Here is a 15,082-nt window from a genome sequence, read left to right as displayed (position 1 = left end):
TTTTAATGTCTAACTTCTTTAGAACAGCTTCTGTTGAAATATAAATAGGTAATTTCTTGGCATAGTCCTTGTATGCGTCAGAGAAAGAATGGGTGGGACTGCAGGAAGGCAAATGTGCATCTGGCTGCTATTTATTTTATATGTAAGGGCGCATGTTAAAATAACCAAACACAGAAAATCACGATTATCATATGTAGTTGGACTTAAATAGCATATTTCCAAGTGATTCTCACATGTTTGCAGGCTTAGTTATTATACTATTATTATTTAGTATTTATATAACGCCAACATCTTCTGCAGCACTGTAAATTGTCATGTCACTTAACTGTCCCTCAGTGCAACTCACAATCTAATCCCTACCAGAGTCATATGTCTAAATCGTAGTTTAGGGCCAATTTAGGGGGAAGCCAATTAACTTATCTGTATGTATTTGGGGTGTGTTGGAGGAAAACAGAGTGCCCGGAGGAAACCCACACAGATATGGAGAGAAACTAGAAACTCCTTGCAGATAGTGCCCTGGCTAGCATTCGAAAACCGGTGACCCAGCGCAGCAAGGCAAGAGTGCTAACAACTACGCCACCATGCTGCTCGTCCCTTTACATTCTTACCCTTAGGATCCAAATGATTACCCCTAGGTGTCATATGTTTCTTATTGTTCAAATGTAGCCCTGCACCTGTAGGCCCATCGGCCTACTTTAATTAATGCAATCGGAAATTAAACTGCTTTTTACACCTTTTAATTGGTCTTCCGTGACCTGTTCACAAATTTAAAACCAAGATAATGATCAGAATGTACACAGCCACAATTAAAAAAAGCTATTAGTGTGATGTGAATATCAATCTCTTTCTACATGTACTTCTTTTTGTATGGATATAGAGAATCATGTCATCTTTTGTCTCTTATTTGTTTATTAACTGTGGTCTCTCCATGGAAGTTGGCTGTACTGGTAGCCTATCATTGTCATGTCACTTCATATTCCTTTGCTTTCAATACTTAACAATTGTCTGTTTATAGGTGGGGCATACTACCTGATATCAAGAAGTTTAGGTCCAGAGTTTGGTGGCTCTATAGGACTTATCTTTGCCTTTGCCAATGCTGTGGCTGTTGCTATGTACGTGGTTGGATTTTCAGAAACTGTTGTAGATCTCCTTATAGTGAGTATTAGTGTATGGAAATTATTTTAACATTCAGTAGGACATTATTCTTTTTTTTTTTTTTTAAAAACTCTATTTTTGTTAAAAATATAATGATGTACAGTACATTTTTCATTGCTCCACTAACAAAGACAATGTTATTTAAAAAAAATTACCTTTCTATTTTAATTTACAGCTGGCTATGACTTTCTTAACCACTTGAGGACTGCAGTGGTAAACCCCCCTAAAGACCAGGGCAAATTTAACTAAATTGGCCACTGCAGCTTTAAGGCATAGCTGCAGGCCCGTACAACTCAGCACACAAGTGATTCCCCCCACCTTTTCTCCCCACCAACAGAGCTCTCTGTTGGTGGGGTCTGATCGCCCAGTGTTTGTTTGTTTTTTATTATAAAAATATTTATATATATTTTTTTTTATTAAAATGTGCTGCGGTTGTATGTGCTGTCCCCCTGCTCCCTCCCTCCCTCCCCCCAGCCAGCCAATGACGCGATCGGCTGTCATAGACTTCAGCCTATGAGAGCCGATCGCTCTCTTGTCACACGGCTGTCCCCAGTACATCGCTGCTGCTGATCGCAGCGCTGTACTAGCAGAAAAGACGGCGGTTTCACTGTCTAACAGTCTTCCTGAAGGCGGGGCGTAGCTCCGCCCCCCAAGCAGGAGATGCACGCGCAGCCTGCACGCGATCTTCTGCAAACTACAGCCCAAGGACTTGACACCAATTGGCGTTAGGTAGTCCTGGGGCTGCCGCCACGGCCACGCCCATGGGCGTTACACGGTCGTCAAGTAGTTAAAAAAAGTTTAAAATTCTCTTTCTTATAGCCATGACTAAAGCATGGAATGCAGAATTACTCTTTTTTAAATTTTTTAAAAAGATTTTTTGATAGCGTAGGAAGTGATCAAGGCTTCTGTTTGGCTTATTTTGTTCTCTGCACTCCAGTTAGTGAGATTTCCAATCAAACAGTGTACAGATTCCAGACTTAACAACAACTGTAACTTCTGCTTACAGACATTTTGAACATTCATAACTGTCTAAAAATTGAAATGGGGATTATCATGAAATTAAAAAGTAATTTCTACAGGACTAATAAATGTTTGTGGTATTTTGTTTGTGAAAGTAAAAATTCACTTTAATTTCATTTCACTGGGTAACAGTAGCAGCAAACAGTGAATAGAGGATGACACAGTTTAGGCGAAAGCAAAAGGGCCCGATCCTATTTACTTTTTCTCCTAGGAGATAATTTTAATCTTCTGTTTAAAATAACTTTTCCGCACTCTACAATTGAAAAATTACAAAAAGTAGGTGAAGAAGTGCTGTCAAAATGTTTCTTCTATTTTCTTTTTGCTGGTAAAACGTCACCTAGGAGAAAACTTATGAGAAAAAATTAATTGGATTGTGCCCAAGGTCTTGTTTTCCATGTTAGTATGAGTACTTTTATTAATTTGGAATATAGCAGGTAGGTTTTATAGATTTGTTGATGTTTTATTTATTCAGTTTGTGCACCAAATCAATTTATGATGATGGTGATTTTGAATTTTCTTTCACTTCAGGATAATAATGCAATTATGGTGAATGAAGTAGATGACATTAGGATTGTGGGGACAATTACAGTGATTTTATTGCTTGGCATCTCTGTGGCTGGCATGGAATGGGAGGCCAAGGTAAGCTACTGTCCTTTGAGACTATGGAAGCCCCATTAACTGATATAGCATAAACTTTGACAGATACCGTTTCCATAAAGCTTTGCATGACATTCATTGCCTGTAAATGATAGTGCTCATCCAGTATTTGGCCAATCAGAGACCGACAAGATAAAGACTCATCAAAACGCCTCGAAAATAGGAAATCTGCAGAATCGGTAATCAACATTGGCAGAATCTGTAGAAACGTAAATCAGCATTTCCGACCTTCTCTATTCATAACCTTGGACAAGAGTAATTTACAAAGAAGGAGGTGTTTTTTCTTCCCTCTTTTTGCAAATTGTCATCCAATGTTATGGACCATGTGGGTTGGTGTAGACCAGAAGGCAGAACCTCATACTGGTGGTTTCTCTAGTTTATAGCAACCTGCACAGGGAACAAGAATGTAAAGAGGCAAGGGAGGCCATGCTAGCTTTTGATTGGAAGAGTCAAGATATTTAAATTTAAACAAAAAAAGAAATGAAAACACAAAGATTGAGTTTTATAAACATTTTCCCTACAAAAATGTCAGGGAAAATGTTTTAAATGTATCCCTGATTTCTAACAATAACAAGCAACTTTAGAAAATTCCCATATTGCCATCGCTGCCAGTGCAGCTGGTTTTTGCTTGGTTAATGTGCATATGCCAGTTTTTGATGTTTGCACCATTATGCGGCAATAGTTGAATTACCCTTACCAAGTTCCAAAGCATATTCCCTGTTCTTGTAGATCTCATTGATTATCCGTAGCAATAGTAATCATCAACAAAAGAGTGTTAGGAACGTTAAGATATATATATATATATATATATATATATATATATATATATATATATATATATATATATATATATATATAATGCTTTGAGGATTCTTCAACATGTTTTATAGCTTCTTCAATATATCAAGGAAAGTCAAGTGAAGAGAAACCTCTCAACTTGAACTTTGCATCATGATTAGTTTACTTAGGAGTAGTCACGGAACATCATAAAAAATTCTTAACTGCTGCAGATGTTTAACTTGATGATGTGATGATGGACTATCATATTGTGACTTTTTTGTCCTCTGTTCCGCTATCTCCCACTTTGAGAGCCTGTCATTGTAACATTCTCCTCATTAGAATCCACACTGTGCAGTGTTATAAAAGTATATAATTTATGATGCTTAGTACTTTTATGTACAGCATAAACCTTGAAATTTCCTTGAGTTACAAGAATAAGAAGTAACTGAAAAACAAAGATGAGAATCTATACTAAAAACAATCTATACTAAAAAATCATTCATTGTATTTCTGAAAACAATGGCATCAAAAACGACATAACCTCCCTACATGGGTAGCAGAGGTTGAATCAGTAGTCTTTATGTTATACCATGGAAACATTTGCGGCTATTTCATGGAAATGTTTGCAGCTACAAACCAGGACCTAATTCTTACACTACAAGCCATACATTTTGCGGTTACTGTGATCTCATTAAATACTGTTTATATCTTTAACATAAAATACGGCTACAATTATAACGCTAAACACCAGTTTTATCTTTCAAAAATTGGGGCTACAACAATTTCACTGTATAACATGGTTAAGGTTAGGAACCACCATGGGGGGGGGGGGTTAAGGTTAGGTGTTGGGGGAATGGAGTTTAGGCACCACTATGGGGGGGTTAAGATTTGGTGCAGTGGAAAGTTTAAGGTTAGGCCCCACCATGGGGGGTCAAGGTTAAAGGAGTTATCAGGCAAAAAATACAAAAATTAGTTTCACTTACCTGGGGCTTCTACCAGCTCCATGCAACCTGTAATGAGGCAGCAGCAGGCTGAACGCGGACGTTTGTTCGCGTCCGCATCAGCAGCGCAACCGCCCGCATGGTCGCATGCGGAACGCGGAGAAACGTCCACGTCCGCAGCGGTAGCACGATCCACCGTTCAGTCGCAGACCTCTCGGCGTGCTCCACGTCGAGGCTGCACTCCTGGAACACCTTCACAGGCCTAATGGCATGCTGCTCGCCGAGACACCTATCATGACAGTCTGGACCCCGTAGGGGCCGCGCGCGTGTGCAGTAGAGCCTTTTATACTCTTAGAAAGAGAGTCAGCTGACCAGCTGGTCAGCTGACCTCAGCAAGGTCCTTGAGCTGTGCTGCAAGGTCCTTGAGCCACGTTGTGATTGGTTGAATGGCTGGGCGGGCTGTTTGAGTCCAGCACAGTATAAAAGCAGGCATTCTGTCAGTTGCAAGTTGTCTGCAGTCAGCGAATACTTGTGTGTTAGCACTCAGACCCTAGTCAGATCCCAAAGTGTGCTAGAACCAGCTGGAGCTGGGGATCCACACTTAGCCAGATTCTGTTGATAGCCTAAAGTACTAATTGCATTGTATATTGTGTATGACCTTTTGCCTGTTACCTCTTTATTCTCTTGTCTCCTGATTTTGTACTTCGCCAGCCCGTACCGTTACCGACTATTGGCTTGGCTTCTGACTTCCCTTGTGTTTCTCGATTCTGTACCTCTGCTCATCTGATTTCCCGTTGCTGACCTTGGCTTGACCTCTGATCTTGATTTCTGTCTGACGATTCGGTACTTCTCTGCCAGTTCTGATACCGAACCGTTTTCCGTTTGACTTCGCCCCCTTTAGTGGGTTTTCCACTAAAGGGTTTACTTTGCTGAGTTCTTCTTGCGGGGAACTCAGTAACTCCTCAGCATATCATTACTGTTGAGGAACGCAATTCTGCGTTCTTATCCTAGTCGCAGAATCGCACACACTGCCCTTCCTTCCAGAGGTCACCTTCCCTCTGAGTTAACGTCAGTGTTGTGGGTTTTCCACAAGTTATCTGTTCCTTGTGTTTTCCAGAGTACGCATAAATATTTGTATTATTGGTGATGCCGCAGATCACCATATAATCAAATATATCTGTATTACTAGTGATACTGCGGATCACTAATAATCAGAAAACTCTGAAGTGTATGCACCAATCACCACAACATTACAGTACTGCAGACCAGTAAAAGTAACATGGAGGGAGTTGCCGAGCAGTTGCAGACTTTAACTGCAGCAGTCGATGAGCTTAGAAACACCGTTGCTGCTCAGCAGGTCCAGATCAACCAGCTGACTGAGGCCTTTCAGAAACTACCGGCACCACTTAATATTCTACCCTCCCCAGCCAGTAGCGAGCCTAAGATGGCTCTTCCTGAAAGATTTTCTGGTTCTCGGTCCGACTTCAGTAATTTCAAAAATCGTTGTTTAGCCTATTTTCAGATGAGGCCCATGTCATCTGGTTCTGAGGTACAGAGAGTAACTTTTATTAAAACTTTGTTACAAGGGGATTCTCAGACATGGGCTTTCAGCTTACCTGAGGGTCACACTGCCTTATCTTCAGTGTGCGAGTTTTTCAAGAACATGGCCATCATATATGAGGATCCTGATTTAGCCGGCACTGCCGAGCGTAAACTCCGAAGCCTAAAGCAAGGCAATCGTATGGTTGAGGAGTACGCTGCCGAGTTTAGAAGGTGGGCGGTCTCAGCGAGGTGGGATCAGTTCACTCTTCTAGACACATACATGACCGGTCTCTCTGAGTATATTATTGATGTCATGATAAGTCACCCTGAGCCCAAAGACGTAGATGCAGCTATTGCCTTATCGGTTAAAATCGATAGACGCATTCGTTATCATAAAAAGGGCAGGTCATCTGTGCTAGTTAGAGCGCCCTCTACTGTTGGTTCCCCTGAGGTTCCAGAGGAGGTGCCAATGCAGTTGGGGCACGGACGACTCTCAGTCGCTGAGAAAGCTAGGAGAAGGAAGGAGGGTCTGTGTCTATATTGTGGGGAAAGGGGTCATCGAGTGCAGAACTGCAGTAAGAAGGCGGAAAACTTGTCCGCTTAGGGATGGTTGGAGGTACCACCCTAAGCGAGCCAGTTCTACCTCCATGTCAGAATAAAATCTTGCTGCCCTGTTCTCTTCATTGGGAGAACAGTGACTTCCTAACCTCTGCATTTGTTGACTCTGGGTCAGCTGCCAACTTCATTGACAGAGACCTTGCTTTAAACTTTAACATTCCCATTCTTCCCATACAAAGACACATCTATGTTACAGCAATCGATGACTCTCCTTTACAGAACAAGACACCTCTTTGTCAAACTCCGCCGCTCACACTTCAGGTTGGAGTATTGCACACTGAGGTCATCCAGTTCTATGTTCTAAAGATGGCCACCTCATCCGTCATACTGGGGCTACCATGGTTGAAGAAGCATTCCCCTCAAATAGACTGGAAAGAGGGCCAATTATCTGCCTGGTCCCCCTATTGTCAGGAGAATTGTCTGAAATCTATTTCTGTGTGTGCTTCAGAGGTCCAGGGGGTCCCATCTCAGTACACTGATTTTTCCGATGTATTTTGTCCTCGATCTGCTGACAGGTTGCCTCCACATAGACCCTATGACTGCCCCATTGAATTGAGACCGGGTACACTGCCTCCTAGGGGTCGTTTGTACAACCTCTCCAGCCCTGAAAAGGTTGCAATGAAAGATTACATCAAGGAGAACTTGGAGAAGGGATTTATCCGCGCCTCCAAGTCTCCTGCGGGTGCAGGTTTCTTTTTTGTTAAAAAGAAGGATGGTGGTCTTCGCCCCTGCATAGACTACAGGTAGCTAAACAAAATCACCATAAAAAATCGATACCCTCTTCCACTCATTGATGACCTGTTTACTCAGATTACTGAGGCCTGTGTTTTTTCAAAATTAGACTTGAGGGGGGCATACAATCTTATTCGGATTAGAGAGGGCGACGAGTGGAAGACCGCATTTAACACTCCTGACGGTCACTATGAGTATTTAGTTATGCCCTTTGGATTGTGCAATGCCCCTGCTGTCTTTCAGGAGTTTGTAAATGATATTTTCAGAGATGTGTCTGGCAGGTTCACAGTGGTCTATCTGGATGATATTCAAATTTTTTCAAAAAATTTACAGGAACACAGGCAGCATGTAAAATTTGTGTTACAGAAGCTCAGGGAGAACCAGTTATATGCTAAACTGGAGAAATGCCTCTTCGAGGTGAAAGAAGTGGCATTTTTAGGGTATATCATTTCCACCTCTGGACTGGCAATGGATCCAAGCAAAGTCTCAGCAGTTTTGGATTGGCCGCAACCTTCAGGCCTCAAAGCCCTGCAGAGATTTTTAGGCTTTGCTAACTATTATAGGCGGTTTATTAGGGGGTACTCTTCAGTTGTCGCCCCCATGACCCAGTTGACCAAGAAAGGCGCTGATGCGACTAACTGGTCACCAGAAGCCATTGAGGCCTTTCAATCATTAAAAAGATCTTTTTGTTCCGCCCCCATATTGCGTCATGTTGACGTCACCCGCCCCTTCATAGTAGAGGTAGATGCATCGGAGGTTGGGGTTGGGGCAGTCCTCTCGCAAGCTTTTGGACCCGATAATAAGGTTCATCCTTGTGCATTTTTTTCAAGAAAGTTTGCACCGGCAGAGAGGAATTATGATGTGGGGAACCGGGAATTGTTGGCTGTTAAGTTAGCTCTAGAGGAGTGGCGTCATTGGTTGGAGGGGGCAGAATTTCCCTTTACTGTTTATACTGACCATAAGAACCTCGAATACATTGAGAAGGCCAAAAGATTAACACCCAGGCAGGCGAGATGGGCACTTTTTTTTTCCCGGTTTGATTTTATCATAACCTATAAGCCTGGGGATAAGAATGTTAAGGCTGACGCCTTATCCAGGTGTTTTGAATCTGAATCTGCCCTACCAGCCACCCCTGTCAATATTCTACCTGAAAGGTATTTTCTGGCAGCCACGGAGATCTCCGAAGACTTGTCAAAATCGCTTATTGCATGCCAGTCCAATGTTCCCAATGGAAAACCTGAGGGACTTCTGTACGTCCCTATTCGTTTTCGGGAACGGGTGCTCCAGATGTTTCATGAACATAAGAATGTGGGACATCCAGGTATTGCCAGAACCCAGGAACTCTTGAATAGGGCAGTCTGGTGGCCTTCTTACATGTCTGATTGTGAGGAATTTGTTAAGTCCTGCTCTGTCTGTGCCAGGAGTAAGTCCTCCAGGAAAGCTCCAGCAGGCTCTCTTCAGCCCCTGCCTTCTCCACAGGTTCCATGGTCCCACATTTCCATGGATTTTGTGGGTGAGCTGCCTGAATCTGAAGGTAACACTGTCATCTGGGTTGTTACGGACAGATTTAGTAAAATGGCACATTTCGTTGCTCTGTCTGGGTTTCCATCTGCCCAAAAATTGGCAGATTTGTTTATTAATAACATCTTTAAGTTACATGGAATTCCGGTGGATATTGTATCTGATAGGGGGGTACAATTTGTGTCAAAATTCTGGAGGGCTTTTTGTAAGGATCTGGGGATTTCTTTATCATTTTCTTCAGGTTACCATCCCCAGACTAATGGGCAGACGGAGAGGATCAATTAGTCCATGGAGCAATTTCTTAGATGTTACATAGCAGATGCACAACATCTCTGGACAAGATTCCTTCCATTTGCTGAATTTGCCCACAATAACCTGAAAAACGCATCCTCTGGTTATTCTCCCTTTCAGATTGTCAATGGGAAGTGTCCCAAGTTTACGTCACTTCCAGTCAAGGAGTCACCTCTTCCAGCTCTCCAGGAATGGCAGGGGACTTTCAGAGAGATCTGGGGGAAGGTCAGAGATAATTTGGACAAAGCTTTTTCTGTTCAAAAGAAATTTGCTGATAGAAAACGTTCCACTGAGTGGAACTTTATTCCAGGAGATTATGTTTGGGTCTCTACTAGACACATTCCTCTCAGGCAACCATCAGCAAAATTAGGTCCTCGCTTTATCGGGCCTTTTCCTATAGAGAGTAGGATCAATGAGGTCACCTACAGGGTAAAATTACCAACTAATATGAGATGTGGCAGGACTTATCATGTTTCTTTATTGAAGCCTGCGGTAAGGGTAGATTCTACTCCCCCTGCTCCTGTGGTAGTGGATGGGGAATTGGAATATGAAGTCCAGGACATTTTAGATTCCTGTTTTTCACGCAACAAGCTCCAGTATCTGGTGCACTGGAAGGGGTACGGGCCAGAGGAGAGGTCATGGGTTCCCCTTCGAGATCTTCATGCTAAGGAAAAAAGGAGGAGATTTCATGAGTTGTATCCTGGGAAACCGGGTGAGGCACGCCCGGAGGTCATGCCTAAAAGGGGGTGTACTGTAATGAGGCAGCAGCAGGCTGAACGCGGACGTTTGTTCGCGTCCGCATCAGCAGCGCAACCGCCCGCATGGTCGCATGCGGAACGTGGAGAAACGTCCACGTCCGCAGCGGTAGCACGATCCACCGTTCAGTCGCAGACCTTTCGGCGTGCTCCACGTCGAGGCTGCACTCCTGGAACACCTTCACAGGCCTAATGGCATGCTGCTCGCCGAGACACCTCTCATGACAGTCTGGACCCCGTAGGGGCCGCGCGCGTGTGCAGTAGAGCCTTTTATACTCTTAGAAAGAGAGTCAGCTGACCAGCTGGTCAGCTGACCTCAGCAAGGTCCTTGAGCTGTGCTGCAAGGTCCTTGAGCCACGTTGTGATTGGTTGAATGGCTGGGCGGGCTGTTTGAGTCCAGCACAGTATAAAAGCAGGCATTCTGTCAGTTGCAAGTTGTCTGCAGTCAGCGAATACTTGTGTGTTAGCACTCAGACCCTAGTCAGATCCCAAAGTGTGCTAGAACCAGCTGGAGCTGGGGATCCACACTTAGCCAGATTCTGTTGATAGCCTAAAGTACTAATTGCATTGTATATTGTGTATGACCTTTTGCCTGTTACCTCTTTATTCTCTTGTCTCCTGATTTTGTACTTCGCCAGCCCGTACCGTTACCGACTATTGGCTTGGCTTCTGACTTCCCTTGTGTTTCTCGATTCTGTACCTCTGCTCATCTGATTTCCCGTTGCTGACCTTGGCTTGACCTCTGATCTTGATTTCTGTCTGACGATTCGGTACTTCTCTGCCAGTTCTGATACCGAACCGTTTTCCGTTTGACTTCGCCCCCTTTAGTGGGTTTTCCACTAAAGGGTTTACTTTGCTGAGTTCTTCTTGCGGGGAACTCAGTAACTCCTCAGCATATCATTACTGTTGAGGAACGCAATTCTGCGTTCTTATCCTAGTCGCAGAATCGCACACACTGCCCTTCCTTCCAGAGGTCACCTTCCCTCTGAGTTAACGTCAGTGTTGTGGGTTTTCCACAAGTTATCTGTTCCTTGTGTTTTCCAGAGTACGCATAAATATTTGTATTATTGGTGATGCCGCAGATCACCATATAATCAAATATATCTGTATTACTAGTGATACTGCGGATCACTAATAATCAGAAAACTCTGAAGTGTATGCACCAATCACCACAACATTACACAACCATCCTGTGCCCTCGTAGTCACTCACTGCTGCTCTGGTTCCCCTCCGTCAGCTAGTTTAGTTTTTGCCGACCTCGGGGTCGGCGGACCGCATTGTGTACATTTTTACGCGTTCCCGCCGGTGCAGGAACATTAACACATACATTTTTATGCGTTAGTGGTTCAACGCATAAAAGTTTACGCGTTGATCCACTAACGCGTGAAACTCATTTTTTTTTTGGGCCTGATAACTCCTTTAAGTGCCGGGGGGAGTTTATGATTAGGCACCACCATGAGGGTTGAGGGTTAGGCACTACTGCAGGGGAGTTAAGGATAGCCACCACCATGGGGAAGGTTAAGTTTAGGTACTGGGGGACTTTAAGGTTAGGCATCACCATGGGTGGTTTAAGGTTAGGCATCACCATGGGTGGTTTAAGGTTAGGCACCACCATGGGGGGGGGGGGGGGGGTAAGATTAGGTGCGGGGGGTTTAAGGTTAGGCACCACCATGGAGGGTTAAGATTAGGAATAGGGTTATACTCCAATAGCGGCTATATCTCGTGCTTTTTTTGTAAACAGAATCATGCTCATCAGCTACAAATCTTGTTTATCGACTACATCCAGCACCCTTTTATAAATAAAATCACGTTTATCGGCTACATCCGGTGCCCTTTTATAAAAGAAATTATATTTATTGGCTACATCCAGTGCCCTTTTATAAACAAGATCACGTTTATCGGCTACATCCAGCGCCCTTTTTTCCATGCCCCTTTTTTACATGTACGCCCTATGTGGGCACTTAAATTTCTTTAAAGAGAAACCGAGGCGGCATCTCAAAATTAAAAACAAACCATACTACCTGCTCCTCGCCGCCTCCTGGATACATCTGCGCCACTCCACGCCACTCTCCATGTTCATCCTCTGCAGCCTCTGATCACTGGCAGACATATCCAAGATGGCCGTGACCGGAAGTACTTCCTGGGTCATCGCTTAGCTGTCGATTGGTGGAGGTGAGGGAGAGATGCAGGGGAGGTGGGGGGGGGGGTCTAATTTGATTGATGGCTGGCAGGGCAAATGAGGCTAGCGACAACTGCCACTAGTTTTGGGGGAGGGACAGCCGAGCCCGGGGGGACTAGCAATGGCACCAGAAGGACACAGAGGTATATAATCGGACAGAGAACATGCCTCTGTGTCGTAGAATGTAATATATTATCCACCTCAGGTACTCTTTAAAGTATCCATTGCAGTTTCCAGTACCCACTTCACCTTGGCCACCGAGGCTGCAGTGTAAACAGAGTCTATACACTGCTCTTTGTATAAAGCCTACCATACATTGGCAGATAACTAGAGATGTTGTGAACATATTGTGTGAATTTTCTGTTTGAACTTCCGCAAATGTTCGCAAACATGCGAACCTGGTGAACCGCCATAGACTTCAATGGGCAGGTGAATTTTAAAACCTAGAAAGACTATTTCTGGCCACAAAAGTGATGGAAAAGTTGTTTCAAGAGATTTAACACCTGGATAGGGCATGCCAGAGGGGGGTCCATGCCAAAAGTCCCACCAAAAATTACAGAGTTGACGCAAAGTCGGGTTTTAAACCCTAAAGGGCAGAAATCACACTACATTCCTAAAAATAATGCACTGGATTGGTACTGTGCGTGCAACTTAACATAGCAATAACAGTAGCGTGCACACAGCTTTGGGTGTCAGTGGGCTGTGGAGTGTCACACACAGAGATATGCAATAGTACTATCAGAATACAGTGAAATAATAATGCATTGGAGTGGTACTGTGTGTGCAACTTAATGTAGCAACAGCAGTAGTGTGCACACAGCTCTGGGTGTCAGTGGGCTGTGGAGTGTCACACACAAAAAAAAACCACAGGAGATTTACTAGCCCTCAAAAGAGCTGTTAGGAGTGCTTTCACAGCAAGTGAGGAACAAGAACACAGGCCTAGCTAATGCTTTCCCTACCTCACCTATCCACATGGTACCCTGCCTCCTGTGTCCTTCCAGAAGCATTGCGGATGCCAATGCCTTATCCCCTTTCAACCAAAATGTACCGCCCTGTCCAATCTATAATTTTGATCAATTTTGGCCAGAAGTCGATCAAAATGACAATCTTCTGCAGATTCAATCACAGTAATTTGCTAAACACACACTAAAACAAGGAAAATATTTAAATTATTAATTCTACACTTGCACTGTCTCACAGCAACTTGCAGCAACACTACACCTATCTGTACTAATATCAGAGTCTAAAATGAATGAATGGATCATCTGATTGATCCCATTCTGATTGAATCTTATCAGAGATGGTTCTATTGCTGCCACACATCTGCACACAGATTTCCAATAGATTTCAGCATGAAATCTATTGGAAATCTGTGCAGCCACCTACAACTGCCAGGTCGCTTAGGTCTCCCCAATGTAATAGGCGGCAATGAAGAGAAGACATGGGACATAGGAGGAGTGCACCGGGGACAGGTGAGCCAAAACGACTCTGCACTCTCCCCATGGGTCTAGAAGTTCATATTATATATGGAGGAGACTAGCCGGGGTTTCGTCGGTCGTTGGGAAATAAAATGCCTCTACCACTGTGCAAATGACCGACTTCTTTGAGCGAGATATTTCCATCATGCCGGATTTCATTTTTTAAAAGCGATTTTGTATTGAAATCGATCGAAACGACGATCAGGCAGTCATTATGTAGCATTGATCTATGCTGGATTCTAGCATTATGATTGAATCTATGAGATATTGATGTCGTAAATTAAGTAATGGAATTGGTTAGCAATGCAAGAGTGCTAATATTCTCCTTCCCCAGTCAGACTTCATAGGAAAGGTATAGAACAGAGTCCACCTATAGAAACCCTTGTAACAATGAGTAAAATCGCTACATTATAGTGAGTGCTGCCAGTTGTGGGAATGTTGGAAATGCTTATTTTCATCTCCTTGGGAAAAATATATGGCCTGATATTGGGTTAATAATCATACATAATGCTGGAATTTAGAAGCACTACTTGCAGGGATCCGGCTGTGTGGCTATCCAAACAACTACAGTAAGTTACTGCTATAGAGTCACAGATAAGCTAACAAGAATGTTTTCCTTTAATTTTACAACCGCTGTTTCCTCCAGATTTGTTGAATGCTAAGGCAATATACTTGTGTAGATGTAAAACACTAGAGGTAACATGCTCTCTTTATTGTCTCAATATATTGTAAGAACTGTACCCTGACTGGCTTTGTTAAATGTGTATATATCGTATATTGTTTATCTGGGGTGTTTCTATTACTCAGCTGAAATATACCTGGTTGCATTTTTTTTAGAAGTAACCAGTGATTGTAAGCACACTCATCATCATCTGCTTGTACCCCTAGGCTCAAATTATGCTGCTCGTTATACTGCTAATCGCCATTGTTAATTTTTTTATCGGAACTGTTATTCCAACCACAGAGGAAAAAAAAGCTAGAGGATTTTTTAATTACCAAGGTAAACTTCAGCCTTGATTTTCTTTTGAAAAAAAATGCCATGAAAATGAAATATGGTTTTCTCTTTGCTAATTAAAAACATTAAAGACAATTCAATGCAAAACTTTAATAAGGCCAAAAAATGTAATGTAAAATAATGTAAAGTTTAACTTAAAGCAGGTTTCTGATTAGTACAGTAGTTGAATTTAAAGAGGAACTGCAGTGAAAATAACGCAATGAAAAAACAGCTTTATCTTTACAATAATTATTTTTAAATGATTTAGTCAGCGTTTGCCCATTGTCAAATCTTACCTCTGCCTGATTTACAGTCTGAAATGTATCACATGGCGACATCTTTACTGCTGGCAGTAGAGATGTTGCGAACTGTTCGCTCGGCGAACATCTCTGGGGCTTTTACTACTTCCGGGTCGCTCT

General features: G+C 43.1%; 1 protein-coding gene across 1 annotated transcript in view; it reads left to right on the top strand.

Moving 5' to 3' along the window:
- Positions 1–15,082, top strand: part of SLC12A1 (solute carrier family 12 member 1) — a 175,290-nt gene that overhangs the window by 40,109 nt on the left and 120,099 nt on the right. The window contains exons 5-7 of the mRNA XM_068272513.1: positions 1,016–1,155; positions 2,704–2,814; positions 14,558–14,669. Coding sequence (XP_068128614.1) covers positions 1,016–1,155; positions 2,704–2,814; positions 14,558–14,669 — 363 coding nt within the window. The remainder of the gene's footprint in view (positions 1–1,015; positions 1,156–2,703; positions 2,815–14,557; positions 14,670–15,082) is intronic.

The sequence above is a fragment of the Hyperolius riggenbachi genome, chromosome 3, assembly GCF_040937935.1.
Source record: "Hyperolius riggenbachi isolate aHypRig1 chromosome 3, aHypRig1.pri, whole genome shotgun sequence".
Taxonomy (NCBI): Eukaryota; Metazoa; Chordata; class Amphibia; order Anura; family Hyperoliidae; genus Hyperolius; species Hyperolius riggenbachi.
This window is presented reverse-complemented; position numbering and strand designations above follow the sequence as displayed.